General features: G+C 47.2%; 1 protein-coding gene across 3 annotated transcripts in view; it reads right to left on the reverse strand.

The window, feature by feature from the left end:
* Nucleotides 1-19,967, reverse strand: part of MYOM3 (myomesin 3) — a 184,388-nt gene that overhangs the window by 153,389 nt on the left and 11,032 nt on the right. For all 3 annotated transcript variants that reach the window (XM_073665800.1, XM_073665795.1, XM_073665788.1), the window contains exon 3: nucleotides 14,950-15,030. In XM_073665800.1, the coding sequence (XP_073521901.1) occupies nucleotides 14,950-15,030 (81 nt within the window). The remainder of the gene's footprint in view (nucleotides 1-14,949; nucleotides 15,031-19,967) is intronic.

The following is a 19,967-nucleotide window of genomic DNA, read 5'->3' on the forward strand; positions in this document are numbered from 1 at the left end:
GATGCCTTATCTCGTAGTTTCCCTGGGGCCGGGAATACGGACGACCCGATTCCTATCCTTCAGGAGGGGGTGGTGGTTTCGGCAGTATGCTCTGAGCTGGAGGAGGAGGTATTGGAGGCTCAGGGGGACGCCCCTGTTGGACCTCCGGGGAGACTGTTTGTTCCAGATCAGTTGCGACAAAAGGTGATCGAGGCACACCATAACTCAGTTTTTGCAGGACACCCGGGGAGTAAAGCAACTGTGGATCTCCTCTCGCGTCGGTTTTGGTGGCCTAACTTACATAAGGAGGTGGTAACTTTTGTCGCGTCCTGTGGGGTTTGTGCGCGCTCTAAGACCTCACATACCCGTCCGTCTGGGGCCCTCTTACCTTTGAAGATCCCGGAGCGTCCTTGGACTCATCTGTCTATGGACTTTATTACGGACCTCCCTCCGTCTTCGGGTAAAACGGTCATACTCGTTGTAGTGGACAGGTTCAGCAAGATGGCACATTTTATCGCTCTTCCGGCTCTCCCTAATGCTAAAACTCTTGCGCAGGTGTTCATTGGGGAGATTGTGAGGCTTCACGGGGTACCCTCCGAGGTGGTGTCTGATCGGGGGTCTCAGTTTGTGTCCAAGTTCTGGAAGGCGTTTTGTGCACGGCGGGGGATGCATTTGTCATTCTCATCGGCTTTTCATCCTCAGACCAATGGTCAGACGGAACGTATGAACCAGAGCTTGGAGACATATCTCCGGTGTTTTGTGTCAGAGAACCAGGAGGACTGGGCTTCTTTCTTACCTCTGGCAGAGTTTGCTCTTAATAATAGGCGGAGCGAGTCCACTGGTAAGTCCCCGTTTTTTGGGGCATATGGTTTTCACCCCCAGTTTTGTACTTTCAGTAGGGGGGGCTCTTCGGGGGTTCCTGAGGAGGAACGATTTTCCTCATCACTCGCTTCAGTATGGAGAGGGGTGCTGAAGAATCTGAATACTATGGGGAACCGATACAAACGTATGGCTGATAGGAGGAGAGTGTCTGGTCCGGACCTAAGTGTGAACGATCGGGTATGGTTGTCTACCAGGAATATTAAACTTAAGGTTCCCTCCTGGAAACTGGGTCCCAGGTTCATCGGGCCGTACAGAATCAGTTCTATTATTAATCCGGTGGTATTCCGTCTTGACCTCCCCCCTACGTTTAAAATTCACAACGTGTTCCACAGATCATTGCTTAAGAGGTATGTGGCGCCGGTGGTACCGTCACCTTTACCTCCCCCTCCAGTGGTGGTCAATGGTAACTTGGAGTTCCAGGTATCGAGGGTCATCGATTCACGCTTTAATCGCCGGTCCCTTCAGTACCTGGTTCATTGGAAAGGGTATGGTCCTGAGGAGAGGATGTGGGTACCTGCGTCGGATATTAACGCAGACCGATTAGTTCGGGCCTTCCACACGACTCACCCGGATAAACCTGGCCCTGAGGGTCCGGAGGCCCCTCGTAGAAGGGGGGGTACTGTCACGGGTGTGTCGCCACGAAGATCGTCACGAGTACACAGCCTGACTTCTCGCAGCTGACTTGTTGGTGCTTTGTGTTTTTCGGCAGTGAGGGAGTTAATTCTCTCTCTCTCTGTGCTAGACGAGGTCCAGCCTCGCCCAGCTGCAATCAATACTTCTGTAGTGAGACTCCTTCAAATGCCTGCTGGTCTGTTTGGGAAGTGTCGGTGAAAGCATTTCATTCAGACTTACAGAGCGGATCGTGGTGTTTGGAGTTTCTGAGATAAGTGTACTTGGAGTGTTTTTTCCCTTCCTCGCTTTATCATTTATCTCCTTTCCCGTTGGTGATCCCTCTGTTGTAGTTGTGTAGTTGTTGTATGCAAGGTGGTTTTGGTTTTTCCCTTGTACTGTCTCGTTCGTCTAAGTACTGTGTGTGGGCATATTATTTCTTGTCCCCTTTTGTTGTGATCGGGGTCCTTCTCAGGACTAGATTACTTAAGTGCAGGGATCTTCAGGAGGTAGGGGTTACGCTGGCGGCCTGGACCTCTGTACCTTTAACAGTACCTCCAGGTTGAGGGATTAGTCAGGGCCCCAGCTTCGGGTCAGCTTAGGCCCCCTACCTCCAGTATACTGAGACAGCGTGACACCTTGACCTTAGGAAGGTTAATTGATTCTAGGAACCTATATCTTTTGTTTGGGGTTGGGAGGTAGTAGAGTCTGTGTTAAAGTTAAATAATTTTGATTAATAATCAGAGGATGCATTGGCAATCTCAGTGGGATTAGACACTAGTCCTCCCTGTTGATCCTCCAGATATTCTATTCTAGATTTTACTGTAACTTTTTTGACTCTAAGCCAATAAAGCTTTTGCCTTGTCACCCAAAGCACAGAACTTAGCTTTGCATTTTTTCGTATTCTTTTCATATGTATAGAGTAAAGCGGAGCGTGATTCATTCCCTAATAGGGCCAATGTGGCAGCTTGTTCTTTGGAGAGATGGGTTTTATGGATTTTTTCCAGAGAGGAAATCTGGGATAGTATGACTTTAATCTCACCCTCTCTTTTCCTTTTAGCTAAAGCAGCCATCTTCAGAAATACTCCTCTAATGTATGCCTTATGTACCGACCATAGAGTTTCACCTGACACAATTTCATTATCATCAATTTAGAAAAATCCTTTAGATCTTCCTCAAAGGTGTGTCTGTTTTGTGTGGAGTTCAATAAATAAGTATAAAGGCGCCAAGATATTAATGGGGGAGAGGGGTATTTCTCAGACCATGTGATGGAGACTATCTCCGAATGCACACACAAATTTAAAGCTGCATTGTTTGCTAAAAAATAATCTATGCGAGAACATGCTGTGTGTCTTGGAGAAAAATAAGTATAATCTCTTTCATTAGCATGATGGTAACGCCAAATATCATGTAAACATTATTCAGCAATCATGTCTCTTAATCCCACATGTCAGAGGTGAGATTTAGAAAAACAGTATAGTGATTTAGATATTGGTATATTAAAGTCCTCACAAAGAATTATTGGGCTTTAAGCCATATTTTTAATTCTCTTAAGTGACTTATCTAAAAATCAGCGTTGTGCCTCATTCGGACCATATATTGCTGCTAAGGTCTAGATGTTATTATTATTAGAACAGTATCAGAGAAGAGAAAAGATGCAGGGAAAAAAGACAAGAGCTGTGCACTCCATATAGAGTAGAAAAATATATAATGAATCTTTATTACAATATTAACAAGCAAAACAAGAGACATTAAAAGCATTTGAAACAGACAATGTACAGATACAATTCATTGAGCAAAGAGTTCAGGTATAATAGCCCACAAAATCTTAAACTCATGCAGGAATGACAATCAGACCCATAGTGATATATTGTTAGACCCTCTCCCCACCAGAAGTACCAATTGAACCCTAGGCTGATAACCACCATGAATAAAACAATATAAAGGGTGGGCTATTTATATGGGTACACCTAAATAAAATGGGAATGGTTGGTGATATCAACTTCCTGTTTGTGGCACATTAGTATATGGGAGGGGGAAAACTTTTCCAGATGGGTGGTGACCATGGCGGCCATTTTGAAGTCGGCCATTTTGGTTCCAACTTTATTTTTTTCAATGGGAATGTTTGACACATCAAACTTGTTGAGAATTTCATAAGAAAAACAATGGTGTGCTTGGTTTTATCCCCTTTACAACCCAAGGTGGTTTGCACGTTAATCCCCCTGATTCTGAGATTGTTTTTTTTCGTGACATATTGTACTTTATGATTGTGGTAAAATTTCTTCGATATCACTTGCGTTTATTTGTGAAAAAAAAGGAAATTTGGCTAAAATTTTGAAAATTTTGCAATTTTCAAAATTTGAATTTTTATGCCCCTAAATCAGAGAGATATGTCACACAAAATAGTTAATAACATTTCCCACATGTCTACTTTACATCAGCACAATTTTGGAACCAAAATTTTTTTTTACTGGGTAGCTATAAGGGTTAAAAGTTGACCAGCGATTTCTCATTTTTCCATCAAAATTTACAAAACCATTTTTTTAGGGACCACATCATATTTAAAGTCACTTTGAGGGGTCTTTATGACATAAAATACCCATAAGTGACCCCATTCTAAAAACTGCACCCCTCAAGGTGCTCAAAACCAAATTTAGGTGCTTCACAGTAATTTTTGGAATGTGGAAGAAAAAAATTAACATTTAACTTTTTTCACAAAAATGTTACTTTAGACCCAATTTTTTTATTTTCGCAGGGGTAACAGGAAAAATGGACCCCAAAATGTGTTGTGCAATTTCTCCTGAGTAAGCAGATACCCCATATGTGGGGGAAAACCACTGTTTGGGTGCACGGCAGGGTTCGGAAGGGAAGGAGCGCCATTTGACTTTTTGAATGTAAAATTTGCTTGAATAATTAGCGGATGCCATGTTGCATTTGGGGAGCCCCTGATGTGCCTAAACAGTGGGAAACCCCCACAAGTGATACCATTTTGGAAACTAGAACCCTCAGGGAACTTATCTAGATGTGTGGTGAGCACCTTGAACCCCCAGGTGCTTCACAGAAGTTTATAACATTGAGCCGTAAAAATAAAATTTTCACATTTTCCCCACAAAAATGTTTTTCAGCCCCCACTTTTGCATTTTCATAAGGGTAACAGGAGAAATTGCACCATGCAGTTTGTTGTGCAATTTCTCCTGAGTAAGCAGATACCCCATATGTGGGGGAAAACCACTGTTTGGGCGCATGGCAGGGTTCGGAAGGGACCGCTCCCTGCACATAGTACCGGATGTCAGCTGTGACAATCAGCTGACACCCGGCGGCGATCGCGCCCGCACAGCTTGTGTGTGCACGCGATCGCGATGACGTACTAATACGGGTCAGGCTCTTAAGTCCCAGGGCACAGACGCGTATTAGTACATCATGGGCTTTAAAGGGGTTAAAGTAACTTTATTCTTTCATGAGTTATTTACAAGTTTCTCTTTGTTTACAGCCATTGACATGTCGCAGAGGTTAACATGTGAGGAGCGGATAGAAATTGTGTTGATGTTTGGTGAACACAGTATCTGGGTCATTGCAGCAGATTTCAATGCAAGACACCCTACGAGACCACTCACCTCCCATGCTTCAGTTAGCAAACTGCTTGCCAAATTTCATGAAACAGGTTCAGTGTTGGATTTGCCAAAATGTGGACTCAAGAAAACTGTCACTAATGAAGAAACATCAATGGCTGTCCTAGCTTCATTCAGCAAGAGCCCACAGCGTAGCACTAGCCGCATGTCACTGGAGAGTGGCATCAGTCGAACATCCCTTCTGCAGATATTAGCTACTCACAAATCGCACCCTTACAAAATCCAGGTGCTGCAGCATCTCAACGAGGATGACCCAGATCGGCGCACTGAATTTGCAGAATGGGCAAAACAAAAATTGGAACAGGACCCTCAGTTTACACAGTACATTATGTTCAGTGATGAGGCAAACTTTTTTTGTGTATGGTGAAATTAACAAACAAAACCACCGCTATTGGTCTGACACTAATCCACAGTGGATAGATCCCTCCAAGACTGTTGGAACACAAAAATTGATGGTATGGTGTGGTATATGGGATACAAAGATAGTGGGGCCATTCTTCATCAATGGAAACCTCAATACCATTGGATATCTGAAATTGCTAAATTATGATGTGTTGCCCTCTTTATGCACTGAAGATGGCACGTTCCCTGAGTTTTTCCAACAAGATGGTGCACCACCACATTATGGGTGACAGGTCCGAGCATTCCTACATGAACAGTTTCCTGGAAAGTGGATTGGTCGTCGTGGGCCAGTTGAATGGCCACCAAAGTCTCCCGATCTGACCCCCTTAGACTTTTATCTTTGGGGTCATCTGAAGGCAATTGTCTATGCTGTGAAGATACGAGATATGCAGCATCTGAAACAACGGATACTGGAAGCCTGTGCTAGCATTTCTTCTGCGGTGTTGCTATCAGTGTGTCAAGAGTGGGAGAAGAGGGTTGCATTGACAATCCAACACAATGGGCAGCACTTTGAGCACATTTTATAAGTGGTCATAAACTTGTAAAAAACTTATGAAAAAATAAAGTTACATTAAAACCAAGCACACCATTGTTTTTCTTATGAAATTCTCAATAAGTTTGATGTGTCACATGACCCTCTTCCCATTGAAAAAAATAAGTTGGATACAAAATGGCCAACTTCAAAATGGCCACCATGGTCACCACCCATCTGGAAAAGTTTCCCCCCTCTCATATACTAATGTGCCACAAACAGGAAGTTGATATCACCAACCATTCCCATTTTATTTAGGTGTATCCATATAAATGGCCCACCCTGTAGTGAGTGTAAATTAAAGATTTGAATTAAATATCTCATAAAGCCATACAGGTTATATTAGTATATGGGTTGGGGGGACCTACTTTACCTGCAGACAGACAGACCCAACTCGTGTCGCTGCACCCATGCAGCTTCATCAGGGGTAAGCTTGCAAATGGTATGTTTGCTTTTTATACAAAACCTAATTAGCACGTGTGACCATCTAAAGTGATAACAACTCAAGAGAGGCTGGGGATCAAGCCGCAAGTAGCGTGCGTCTCAACATGTGGAACACACTGGACATGTGCAGTGAGTCATATCCGGTTGACATCACATCCGGTATAATGTGTGCTCCAACCAGTATCAAGGTGGAACGCAACTGGATGCGAGATCCAGCGATCAGGGCATGCGTGGTCACTAGAAGGAAGTAAGTATGCGTTCCACTCCCTGACTGTAGTGGAACGCAAACCGGAAATAGCGCGTCTGCTATGGAGAGAGACCGGTATAATACATCAAAGTAGATATGGCCAAGCAAGAAGGAAGGTAATAAAGAAAAATAAAAAAGAAGAGATATGTGTAAGTAATGTGTAGACAGAAAATTGTGGGCTATTATACCTGAATTCTTTGCTCAATGGATTGTATCTGTACATTGTCTGTTTTAAATGCTTTTAATGTCTCTTGTTTTGTTTGTTAATATTGTAATAAAGATTCATTATATATTTTCTACTCTATTTGGAGTGTACAGCTCTTGTCTTTTTGCCCTGCATCTTTTCTCTTATCTGATATAGTTCGCCTTTATGCTGGGCCTCTGTAGCACCCTACTATATGCATGCTCATAATAATATCTATATTTAGCTGTGCCTACCCACAAGCTCTATTTCTCTATTATTAGAACAGACCACTATTAAAAACCTACCCTGAGTATCACGCAGTGATGATATAATCTTAAATGCTATTGTTTAATAATAATAATAATCTTTATTTATATAGCGCCAACATATTCCGCAGCGCTTAACAATTCATAGGTTCATATACAACAGTCATAAGTAACATAGCTAAAGATAATACAATAATTACAGCAAAAATAATGACGACCCTGATCGTAAGAGCTTACAATCTACAATGAGGTGGGGGTGACACAAAGGACAGGGGCTTATTTACAAGGATGGTCCGGCCATCTTGAGGGGATGAGGGATAGATAAAGGCTGAATGAGCTCGTCACCAGCCAGTATCTGTAGTGCTTTTGGGTTCGGTGGAGACTTATGTTTAGAGAAATAAGGGATGGGCTATAAGAAAATAAAAAGACTTTGATTAGGGAAGTGATAGGCCGTCCTAAACAGGTGTGTTTTTAGGGAGCGCCTAAAACTGTGTAAGTTGTGGTTCATCCTAATTTCTTGGGGTAGAGCATTCCAAAGAATAGATGCAGCTCGGCAGAAGTCTTGGAGCCGGGAGTGGGAGGTACTTATTAGTGCGGATGTTAGTCGAGAGTCGCTTGCGGAGCGTAGAGAACGAGTAGGCCGATAAACAGAAATAAGGGAAGAGATGTAGGGGGGTGCCACACTGTGGAGAGCTTTGTGGGTGAGAACAAGCAATTTAAATTGGATCCTATAATTCATGGGCAGCCAGTGCAATGACTGGCACAGAGCGGAGGAGTCTGAATAACGGTTAGCCAAGTAGATGACCCTGGCTGCAGCATTAAGGATGGACTGGAGGGGGGAAAGTCGTATGAGGGGGAGGCCAATTAATAGAGAGTTACAGTAGTCAAGGCGGGAGTGGGTCAGGGCAACAGTGGGTTTTTTGTTGTTTCCAAGGTGAGAAAGGGGCGGATTCTAGAGATGTGCTTCAGGTGCAAGCGACATGAGTGGGCAAGAGATTGTATATGGAAGGTGAAGGAAAGATTGGTGTCAAACACAACGCCCAGACAGCGCACCTGCTGGCTCGGTGTTATTGTGGTGCCACACACGGAGAGAGAGATGTCAGATTTTGAGAGGTGAGTAGATGGCAGGAGCAGAAGAAGTTCAGTTTTGGAAAGGTTGAGTTTCAGGTAGAGAGCGGACATGATGTTAGAAACTGCGGCCAGACAGTCACTGGTGTTCTGTAGTACAGTGGGGGTAAGGTCAGGGTATGAAGTGTATAGTTGTGTGTCATCAGCATAAAGATGGTACTGCAAACCAAATTTGCTGATGGTGTGTCCAATTGGGGCTGTGTAGAGAGAGAAGAGAAGAGGGCCAAGGACTGAACCCTGAGGAACCCCAATAGTGAGAGGAAGAGGGGAAGAGGTGGAGCCAGCGAACGATACACTGAAAGAGCGGTCAGATAGGTAGGAGGAGAACCAGGAGAGAGCAGTGTCCTTTATGCCGATTGAGTGGAGCATAGAGAGTAGGAGGTGGTGGTCAACGGTGTCAAAGGCTGCAGAGAGGTCAAGAAGAATGAGCAGAGAGTGGTCACCATTATGTTTTTGCTGTCAGAAGGTCATTGGTTACTTTGATGAGTGCAGTTTCTGCAGAATGTAGGGGGCGGAAGTCGGACTGTGATGGGTCTAGAAGAGAGTGAGTGGAGAGGTAACTGGTAAGGCGGGAGTAGACCAGGCGCTCCAAGAGTTTAGAGATGAAGGGAAGATTGGAGACTGGTCTGTAGTTGTTTGTGCAGGAAGGGTCAAGAGAGGGCTTTTTTAATAATGGAGTAATTATGGAGTGTTTGAAGGAGGAGGGGAAGATACCAGAAGAGAGGGAGAGGTTGAAGATTTTAGTTAGGTGAGTAGTGAAGACTGAAGAAAGAGACTGGAGTATATGTGAGGGGATGGGGTCAGTGGTGCATGTAGTGGGATGATAAGAAGAGAGGAGGCTGGAGACTTCATCTTCTGTGACTGGGTCAAATCTGGAGAGTGATCCAGAGGGGATGTGGGGGGGAGGGGGGGGAGTCACGGCACTTGGTGGCTGGGAGCTGATTTCCTGACGGATGGTGTCTATTTTCTCTGTGAAGTCCTCGGCACAAATGTCCGTGGTGGGGGCCTGCGCTTTAGGACTGAGGAGGGAGTGAAAGGTATTGAAGAGTTTTTTGGGGTTGTTGGATAGTGAGGATATCATGGTGGTGAAGTAGGTCTGTTTGGCAAGGTGAAGGGAAGAGTTATATGTTTTTAACATAAATTTGTAGTGGATAACGTTTTCTAGTGTGCGAGTTTTCCTCCATAGGCGTTCGGCACTTCGAGAGCAACGCTGGAGAAATCGGGTTTGCGGTGTGAGCCAGGGCTGTTTTACTCTGTGTTTAGAGGTTCTGAGGGTGATGGGCGCTACTTGGTCCAGCGTTCTTCTGAGCGTGTCATTGTAGTAGTTTACAGCCAGATCAGGACAGGAAAAAGAGGAGATTGGGGACAGTGATGAGTGAAGGGAGTCTGTAAGTGTATGAGGGTTAATGGCTTGTAGATTTCTGAATGTGTGATAGGTAGGAGTGTGCTGGGGCGGGCGAGGATTTGTGAGCGTGAAGGAGAGAATGTTATGATCAGAGAGGGGAAGAGGGGAGTTATTTAGGTGGGGGATTGAACTAAGCCGGATAAAGACCAGATTAAGGGTGTTTCCATCTTTGTGTGTCTCAGAGGTTGAAAGCTGTGAGAGGCCAAGAGAAGTGGTTAAAGATAGAAGCTGGGATGCGGATGAGGAGGTGGGGCTGTTTATGGGGATGTTGAAGTCTCCCAGGATAAGGGTTGGTAAATCTGAGGACATGAAGTGCGGCAGCCAGGCAGAGAAATGGTCAAGGAACTGGGTGGGTGAGTTTAACACATATTGCCACCCCAGATTTTTTAAAGGTCGCATTCGCCTACAGTATTATAGGAAAAGTTTTATGGTTTAGCCTATAGTTGTCTTATTTCAATAAGTGTGTATCTTGAATACATGCAATATCACATTTGATTGTATCACCTCCTTTCTCATCATGGGCCTCTAGAAAGGCGAGTTCAAGCCTCTAACATTAAGGGACAATAGCTTAATACCCATAATGAAATATTACTTTTAAGGCATCATAACACCCAATATATAATCTACAGGTCTTCTTATATCACATATGATCTTGATCACGAAGGGCATGACCAAAAATGAAAAAAAGAAAAAGAAAGAGACAAAAAACAAACATAAAATATAACATGAGCAAAGTAGTGCTATAGCACCAAGGGCGACGAATCTCTAAATACTCGAACAACAGAAGGCTGGTCAACAGGCTAGAATTCAACCAGCAATTCAGTCCAAGAATATCTAGAAAATTAGACCGTGTAGAGTGAAGCACAGACACCTACACAGAGCATATCCAACCCGATCGAGAAGTCAAATAGTAGGCCAGTCTGGGGATATCTTCTTTTGGGCGTCAGGACTTGTTTTGTCCAGATTAAAGGACTTAGATAGAATGTCCCATTTTTTCAGCAGCTCCACTCCTTGGGTGAAGAGTTGCAGACATGCGACTTGCCATCTCTATTCACCACCAGTCTGACTGGTAAGCTCCACTTGTAAGAGATGTTGGAATCCCTAAGCACTTCAGTGAGTGTGGCATATTCACAACGCCTGGCTAGAGTGACTGCAGATAGAGTTTGTTATACCTTGATAAGGATCAGGCAAATCTAGTTTGTGCCTAAGGTTAAGCAGGAAGGACTCTTATCTTGAAAATGTGAAATCTGGCAAGGCTATCTCTTGGGAATGGTGGGTTTAGCACTCTCAGTTTAGATACCCTGTGAATACGATCCACTGTTAGATCTAGGTTATCTATTTCAGGCATAATTGTCTGCAAAAGATTATTAAAAAAAGGGACCTAAGTCCAAGTCAGCTACAGCCTCTGCAATGCCCCTAATCCAGACATTATTCCTGTAAAATCTATCTTAGAGGTCTTTCTCAACTGCATAGTGTGCGTCTATTATATCATTATAAGAGACCACGTACTCCGCCATCTTGGACTTTATGTCATCCGTGCACTCCCCCAGAAATCCGATCTCCCTACTTAACTCACCGATTGCTGCTTTAATGGCTGACTTCAACGAGGACCAGAGCGAGATTAGCATGTCTTGCATCATCACCTTAGTGGCCAGAGCATCAGCTGAATCTGTAGCTTGTTCCCCACCGAACTGAACAGAGGACCCGCCTGAGAGCGAGCAGGAGAAGATAATGTTTCTTTGTTTTTTATCTGTTGCATGTCTTTCTCAACTGCATGGTGTACATCTATTAAATCGTTATGAGAGACCGCGTACTCTGCCTGAGAGCGAGCAGGAGAAAATGGTGTTCTTTCCCGTGGCGAGGAGGCGCGGTGAGTATTCTGAGGGAAAAATTCCATTTGTTTGGCCGGGGAGCCCCTCTTTCTTGATCTCCCTCTGGTCATCTTCATATTCGTGGTCATCTGCGTCGAGTAGGTTGGGTAAATGTGGCTTCTAGCCAAGGCACAGAAGCTTATACCTGGAGCTACTCACTTAAGCAGCCTGCGCCATTATCGTTCAGGCCACCAAAACTTAACAATAATGAGCAGTTGAGAGGAAATATTAATTAGAATATTAGTAAAAAGTCTATAATTAAACTACACTACTGGTTTATTAAAGACTTAAAGGATGGAAGATATAGAAACAAAATGACTAATGTTATTATTTAGAAGCTGGTGACATCCAATTACTAGTAAACTAGCTATTTAAGTACTATGACTCTTGCCCAGGAGTGTAAATATAGTGAGTGCAAGGGTTGCAGTCGCATCCAGGCTCTGGAGCCTGGGGTGGGGGTGGGAGGCTAAAGGTCCCTTTGGCCAATATGAAAAGATTATTACTGTTAAAGACCCATGATAGTTGGGGGCCCGAAGATCTTGTGCACCTGGCCAGAAGCAAAGGGCATGTGCGCTTCCAGAGGTCTTTGGTGCTAGTAATGCAACTGTGTTATGCACACGCCCTGGCTGACTGGCGTGTGCGTGATTTAGTGATTCCACTGTGCCATGAACCGGAGAGTGCCTGGAGGGGCGTAACTAAGTATCAACCCGATCCGACCAAGGTCGCACGACGGCTAACGACGCCGTGCATCAGGGAGGAACCGAGCAGAGGGACCAGGTGGTACTCCAGGCCAGACCCCAGACACGGCTGCTGACCCACACCGGGGAATACAGGAACAGGCAGGTTAGGCTGGCACACAGACAGGTGGGTATTGGCAGGCACGGCTGGCATGCAGACAGATGGGCACTGGCAGGCACGGCTGGAGTGCAGACAGGAGGATACTGACAAGTACGGCTGGCGTGCAGACGGGTAGGTACTAGCAGGTTGGAGCACAGGCTGGATAGGATCCAGTACAGACTGGGATTCAGGAACAGAACCGCAGATGCGGTAGACAAGCAGAGCAGAGAGGAACCGCTGGAGCGGTGCGCAAGGCAGAGCAGAGAGGTACCGCCGGAGCGGTGAGCAAGCAGAGCAGAGAAAAACCGCCAGAGCGGTGAGCAAGGCAGAGCAGGCAGGAGCCGCCGGAGCGGTGAGCAAGGCAGAGCAGGCAGGAACCGCTGGAGCGGTGAGCAAGGCAGAGCAGGCAGGAACCGCCGGAGCGGTGAGCAAGGCAGAGCAGGCAGGAACCGCTAGAGCGGTGAGCAAGACAGAGCAGGCAGGAACCACCGGAGCGGTGAGCAAGGCAGAGCAGGCAGGAACCACCGGAGCGGTGAGCAAGGCAGAGCAGGCAGGAACCGCCAGAGCGGTGAGCAAGGCAGAGCAGGCAGGAACCGCCGGAGCGGTGAGCAAGGCAGAGCAGAGAGGAACCACCGGAGCGGTGAGCAAGGCAGAGCAGAGAGGAACCGCCGGAGCGGTGAGCAAGGCAGAGCAGAGAGGAACCGCCGGAGCGGTGAGCAAGGCAGAGCAGAGAGGAACCGCCGGAGCGGTGAGCAAGGCAGGGCAGGCAGGAACCGCCGGAGTGGTGAGCAAGGCAGAGCGGGCAGGAAGTGCCGGAGCGGTGAGCAAGGCAGGGCGGGCAGGAACTGTCGGAGCGGCGAGCAAGGCAGAGTAAGCAGGAACCGCCGGAGCGGTGAGCAAGGCAGAGCAGGCAGGAACCGCTGGAGCGGTGAGCAAGGCAGAGCAGAGAGGAACCGCCAGAGCGGTGAGCAAGGCAGAGCAGGCAGGAACCGCCGGAGAGGTGAGCAAGGCAGAGCAGAGAGGAACCGCCGGAGTGGTGAGCAAGGCAGAGCAGAGAGGAACCGCCGGAGCGGTGAGCAAGGCAGAGCAGAGAGGAACCGCCGGAGCGGTGAGCAAGGCAGAGCAGAGAGGAACCGCCGGAGCGGTGAGCAAGGCAGGGCAGGCAGGAACCGCCGGAGTGGTGAGCAAGGCAGAGCGGGCAGGAAGTGCCGGAGCGGTGAGCAAGGCAGGGCGGGCAGGAACTGTTGGAGCGGCGAGCAAGGCAGAGTAGGCAGGAACCGCCGGAGCGGTGAGCAAGGCAGAGCAGGCAGGAACCGCCGGAGTGGTGAGCAAGGCAGAGCAGGCAGGAACCGCCGGAGCGGTGAGCAAGGCAGAGCAGGAAGGAACCGCCGGAGCGGTGAGCAAGGCAGAGCAGGAAGGAACCGCCGGAGCGGTGAGCAAGGCAGAGCAGAGAGGACAGGGCTCTGTTCACACTGAACAGACTGGAAGGGAAAAGCAGAACCAGATACACACAAGGTACTTGCAATGAAGTAGCGAGTGGACTCTAAACTCACAACAGAAGTAGAGACATCCAGTAGGAGTTAGGTGCTGGTTCAGAGACTGCAGGAAAAGGGAAGGTACGGACACAGAGACAAACAGGCTAGGAGAGTGTTCAGACAGGAACTGACACTGAAACAAGATACAGGAGCGAGTCTGGGTATACAGCCCCCAGAGAGGCGGACAAACAGGCTAGGAGAGTGTTCAGACAGGAACTGACACTGAAACAAGATACAGGAGCGAGTCTGGGTATACAGCCCCCAGAGAGGCGGACAAACAGGCTAGGAGAGTGTTCAGACAGGAACTGACACTGCAACAAGATACAGGAGCGTGTCTGAGTATACAGCCCCCAGAGAGGCGGACAAACAGGCTAAGAGATAGTTCAGACAGGCCTGGGAATACTGCCCCAAGGTTGGCGGACAGGCAAGAACAGAACGGGACCTGGCACATCAGAGGCAAGGAGCCCTCTGAAGGTAAGAGTTGCTCAGGCACCAGCTTCAGGGTGGAGCTGGTTTAAATATCCAGTGACAGACAGCAATAGGCTGGAGACTCATTAGGGGTGTGCCCACAGCAGCTACAAGAAACAGGAAGTAACTGGGCCGCCGCCCTAAGCAGACAGTCAAGGGACATGCACACAGCATGCACTGGAGCAGGAATAGCAGACTGGACAGACAGGTAAGATTGCGGTCTTGCATAGTGCACCACCTCCCACTACGCTGCCAGGGATGTTACAAACTGTATTTTATTTTCTAACTTTTCAACCCTAACAATTTTGCAAGCTTGGCAATCACTCTGTGTTCCCCCTCCCAAAGCTATGGCACTGTGTCCAAGTAGTCTAAAGCGACAGTTGTATAAAGCTGATTCAGATATATAATGTCTTTCTTGGGTTCCATATAATGTAATGATTTGAACCATTTCTTCAAGAAAAATGAAAATGAAAAATCTACAGTATATAACTAATTTATTTTGGCAAGAATAATGAAGAAGGATATACTTACAATGTAGATCTCAAAGTTTGCTCTGCTCTGGCAATTGAAAGATCTATTGAAGAAACTTGTATGCCGGCAAGTTCTTCATCACTAAGAGATACAGAAAAGAAATAATATTTTTAACTTTATCCTTTTGAAATTCTGATTGCAAACACAAAATATATTTTCCTTCTATATGAGATACATTGTAGAATAACTTGTATATATGTCATTTTATTGTGTTGTATTGTATTGTATATTACAACATTGGATTAAACTACTTTTGTTAATTAAATCATTTTTAACATGTATTATTCTTGATAATTGACAGAGGATACTAGTGATAGAAAGCAAGGATATCACCAAAAATCATAAATATAGATTTAATAGCATGTAAATAAATCAGTTTTTTTCAATAAATAGATGCAGGAAGAGATTACAGAATAAAGAGTCACGGACCCATTCATTTGACTAGGTGACTTTGATCCATCAATCAGATCAAAATAGGACATGCTCCGTTTTTTATCGCTGACCACTGGTCCACAAAGAAAGTGGGCATGTGAGTACATAAAACATGTCTACAGTGCCTACAAGTAGTATTCAACCCCCTGCAGATTTAGCTGGTTTGATAAGATGCAAATAAGTTAGAGCCTTCAAACTGCAAACGAGAGTAGGTTTTATGAACAGAAGCATAAATCTTACAAACCAAAAAGTTATGTTGCTCAGTTAAATTTTATTAAATTTTAAACATAAAAGTGTGGGTCAATTATTATACAACCCCTATGTTTAATATTTTGTGGAATAACCCTTGTTTGCAATTCCAGGCCGGCACAGGTCTGTGGAGTTATCTTGGCCCACTCCTCCATGCAGATCTTCTCCAAGTTATCTAGGTTCTTTGGGTGTCTCATGTGGACTTTATTCTTGAGCTCCTTCCACAAGTTTTCAATTGGGTTAAGGTCAGGAGACTGACTAGGCCACTCCAACACCTTGACTTTTTCCCTCTTGAACCAGGCCTTGGTTTTCTTGGCTGTGTGCTTTGGGTCGTTGTCTTGTTGGAAGATGAAATTACGACCCATCTTAAGATCCTTGATGGAGGAGCGGAGGTTCTTGGCCAAAATCTCCAGGTAGGCCGTGCTATCCATCTTCCCATGGATGCGGACCAGATGGCCAGGCCCCTTGGCTGAGAAACAGCCCCACAGCATGATGCTGCCACCACCATGCTTGACTGTAGGGATGGTATTCTTGGGGTCGTATGCAGTGCCATCCAGTCTCCAAACGTCACGTGTGTGGTTGGCACCAAAGATCTCGATCTTGGTCTCATCAGACCATAGAACCTTGAACCAGTCTGTCTCAGAGTCCTCCAAGTGATCATGAGCAAACTGTAGACGAGCCTTGACATGACGCTTTGAAAGTAAAGGTACCTTACGGGCTCGTCTGGAACGGAGACCATTGCGGTGGAGTACGTTACTTATGGTATTGACTGAAACCAATGTCCCCACTGCCATGAGATCTTCCCGGAGCTCCTTCCTTGTTGTCCTTGGGTTAGCCTTGACTCTTCGGACAAGCCTGGCCTCGGCACGGGAGGACACTTTCAAAGGCTGTCCTGGCCGTGGAAGGCTAACAGTAGTTCCATAAGCCTTCCACTTACGGATGATGCTCCCAACAGTGGAGACAGGTAGGCCCAACTCCTTGGAAAGGGTTTTGTACCCCTTGCCAGCCTTGTGACCCTCCACGATCTTGTCTCTGATGGCCTTGGAATGCTCCTTTGTCTTTCCCATGTTGACCATGTCTGAGTGCTGTTCACAAGTTTGGGGAGGGTCTTAAATAGTCAGAAAAGGCTGGCAAAAGAGATCTTTAATCCACACATGTGAAGCTCATTATTCTTGGTGCCTGAACTACTTCTTAATACTTTAGGGGGACCAAACAGAATTCTTGTAGTTTGAGGGGTTGAATAATAAATGACACTCTGAATTAACTTCTAACGTTTTAAAAAAAACAAAAAAAACAAAAGCAAAAACAAAATTTGCTGCAGTGCATTTCCCACTTCCAGGCTGATCTACAGTACAAATGTCACAATGCCAAGTTAATTCCGCATGTGTCATCCAGCTAAATCTGCAGGGGGTTGAATACTACTTGTAGGCACTGTATGTTCTGTCTACTAAAAAATGGACAGAACTTGCACAACAAAAATTGACATGTGAATGAACCTAATTCATCCAGAATAAAAAAATTAAATTAATTTGAGCATAATTTTGCTATAACACCACTTTGCATACTCTGTTCATATGCAGACCTTTGTGTCTATATGGTTTCATAGTCTGCTCCTGTAGACATGTATTAAAGTGGTTTTCGCACTAACAAAAGTTAATTTTAATCAATAGTTCTCTTTTGCGTCCTCCCCTGCCCAGGAGATGTGGTATGATCAGACCATGTTCCTGCATGGTCAGACACAGCCATTACACAGTACACAGCAGGGGCACATTTATAAGATTATCTCAGCACAGGAACATTTTATTTAAACACATCCAATTGTAGAACTTATTATTATTCCAAGATCTATTGATTAAAATGAACTTTCGTTAATGGGAAAAACCCTTTAATGTTTCATCTGCCTGAGCATTATCCTGCTGATAGAGGTCAATTCCATTATAGAAAACCTTTGCAATAATCTGCAATAACATTTAGCTAGATATGCTAAGTGTCCCAGCAACATCCACATAAATGCCAGTACCCATGGTTTTCCAACACTGCCTCAATGTAGCACCCTGAGGATTCGGCTGCTACAGGGGTATTGCACCTCAACCCAGAGGTGTGATATTCCACTCCCGGGTAAGGATGGAGTGTGAAACTGAGCTCAGAAAGCTGCATGCACTACACACATCCCATTTCCGAGGAACAGACCAACGGTACTCCCACTTAGAAATGTGCAGGTACGACCGAGTCTGTTCCTGGCTGGAGTGGGAGGGGGGTGGTACATCCCAGTAGTGTAGGGGCAGATAGGGGGAGCAGCCTGGGTAAAGATAGGAGCTCATTGGGTGCTGGTCACCTGAGCTCACACATAGAGGGAGTATTTAAGGTGGGCACCATAAAAGATCAGGGTCAGTCAGTCAGTCAGTCAGTCAGCCAGTCTTTGCAAGAGGAGTGGAAGAGAGCAGAGGAGCAGAGCAGCCCAAGGCCCAGAGAGAGAGAGAGGAGAAAAGAAGAAAGACCCAGAGGGGGTGAAAGAAAAGGACTCTGAGAACCCAAAGTCCATCACCGGGTGAAGAGTTGGCAACTGGGTACCGGATCCCAAACTGGTGGGGGCTAAAGCACACCCTAGCCAGAGACTGGAGGCCGTGGGCAGGATCTGCCACGGCCACCCACCACATCCACCCTGAAGGCAAACCACGTGTAGGGTCAGGGAACCCAAGGCCAAGGGTCTCCCAACAGAAGGCCCGAGGGAGCTGGACCTAGGTGGATCCCTGGTGGGGACGGCCAGAAGACAGGACAGGAAGGAGGGCTCAGGGTCACGCTCCGGACTTGCTTGGGGGTTGACTGAATCCAGGACCTGGTGGACGCAGCACGGCTCGGGTGGTCACTTGAAGCTGGAGTGACCGGAACATCAGCAGTAAGTAAATACCCTAAACTGCACAACCCGACTCTGTCTTTAATTACCATCTATGCTGCACCACCACAACCCCCATCCTCTGCACCTGACCCCCTGAGGCTATACCCCACCCGTTGGGGGTTATACTATCAAAAGCTGCACCAACACCATCAGCCTCAGCGGACCCTGCTGCAGCGGCGGCCGTAGTGACCGCAATACAACGGGTGGCGTAGTCGACATAAAGAACTTTATAACATCTGTAGGACTGCCACATACTCTGAGCTTGACACCCTGGGCACGGACCGGGTCACAGCCACTCGGAGACTACAACCCCCATCTGATCCGGCTCCGGGTATTCCCCTAAAGAATATGGCCCAGGGGGTGCGTCAACTTTGGCGTAGTCGGCAGGATTACGTGCCCGCAACATCCGGGTACTGCGTGCCTGAAGAAAAGAACGAGTTTACCTCAAAAAGAAGTCTCCTGCCGGTTCCGGAGGGTCCCCGCCATCGGACTCCATCACAGGTCGATTCCCGCCGGTTGTCCGCCATTTGCAGCTTTTTCCCGCCATCCATGGAGTTTCCCGCCACTGGGAGACGATTCCCGCCATTTCCAAAGGTTTCCCGCCTTGGAAGAGCGGACGCCATTATGGGCGTGCCAGAGGGTGGCAAGAGGCCACCTCCCATCGTGGGCCAGGACCGAAAATGGCGCCAAAAGTGGAAACCGCCCCCACCAACAGAGACTGTGATGCTAGAGGTGTCTGTCAGCGTGAAAGAACTGCCCCTGGAGCTGACAATCACCAAGTGGCCCCGGGACCGCCCTCGAAGTGGGAGGACTGAGAAGAAGAGAGCAAAGATGGGTGTCGCCTGGAGCAGTCTGGAGAGAGCGCACCCGGAGACAAGAAGCCTAGAGCTGAGTCCAGAAGAAGCTTACCCGGAGATGGGAGAAGAGCAGAGCAGCACCGGCCCGCTGGCCAGGAGCCTGCTGGAAACAGCAGAAGGAGAGCAGAGCAGCACCGACCCGTTGGTCAGGAGCCTGCTAGAAGCAACGACCCCACTAGGCCTAGTGGAGGTCCTAGCACAGCTCCCCCGAGACCGGGAGTGTGCGCAGACCGCTCTGGAGGGCCTCGCACGGAGGATGGCCCGGGTGCAGCGAGAGACGTTGGCGGAGTGGAGCCATGAGATGGCCCAGCAGACCGAGGCCCGTCAGCGGAGCACGCCACCCAAGACGAGGAGACAGACCGCCTCTGAGGATGGCGCAGGAGGACTGAAGGCCGGAGACGGCGCCGAGAAGGGAGCCGAACGAAAGGAGGCAGGTAAAGGGGACGTCTCTACCCCAAGCCGGGAAACCGCGTGCCTGCCCCAGCTCCCCGTCGCAGAGCCCGAAGTACCCCCTGCCGTGCCCGTAACCGCAACGTCACCGCCACAGACTAGGCCTCCACCGGAAGCCGCAGCCGCGACCCCTG

The sequence above is a fragment of the Phyllobates terribilis genome, unplaced genomic scaffold (genome assembly GCF_046119375.1).
Source record: "Phyllobates terribilis strain yellow unplaced genomic scaffold, ASM4611937v1 Scaffold_2__4_contigs__length_985480577, whole genome shotgun sequence".
NCBI classification, from domain to species: Eukaryota; Metazoa; Chordata; class Amphibia; order Anura; family Dendrobatidae; genus Phyllobates; species Phyllobates terribilis.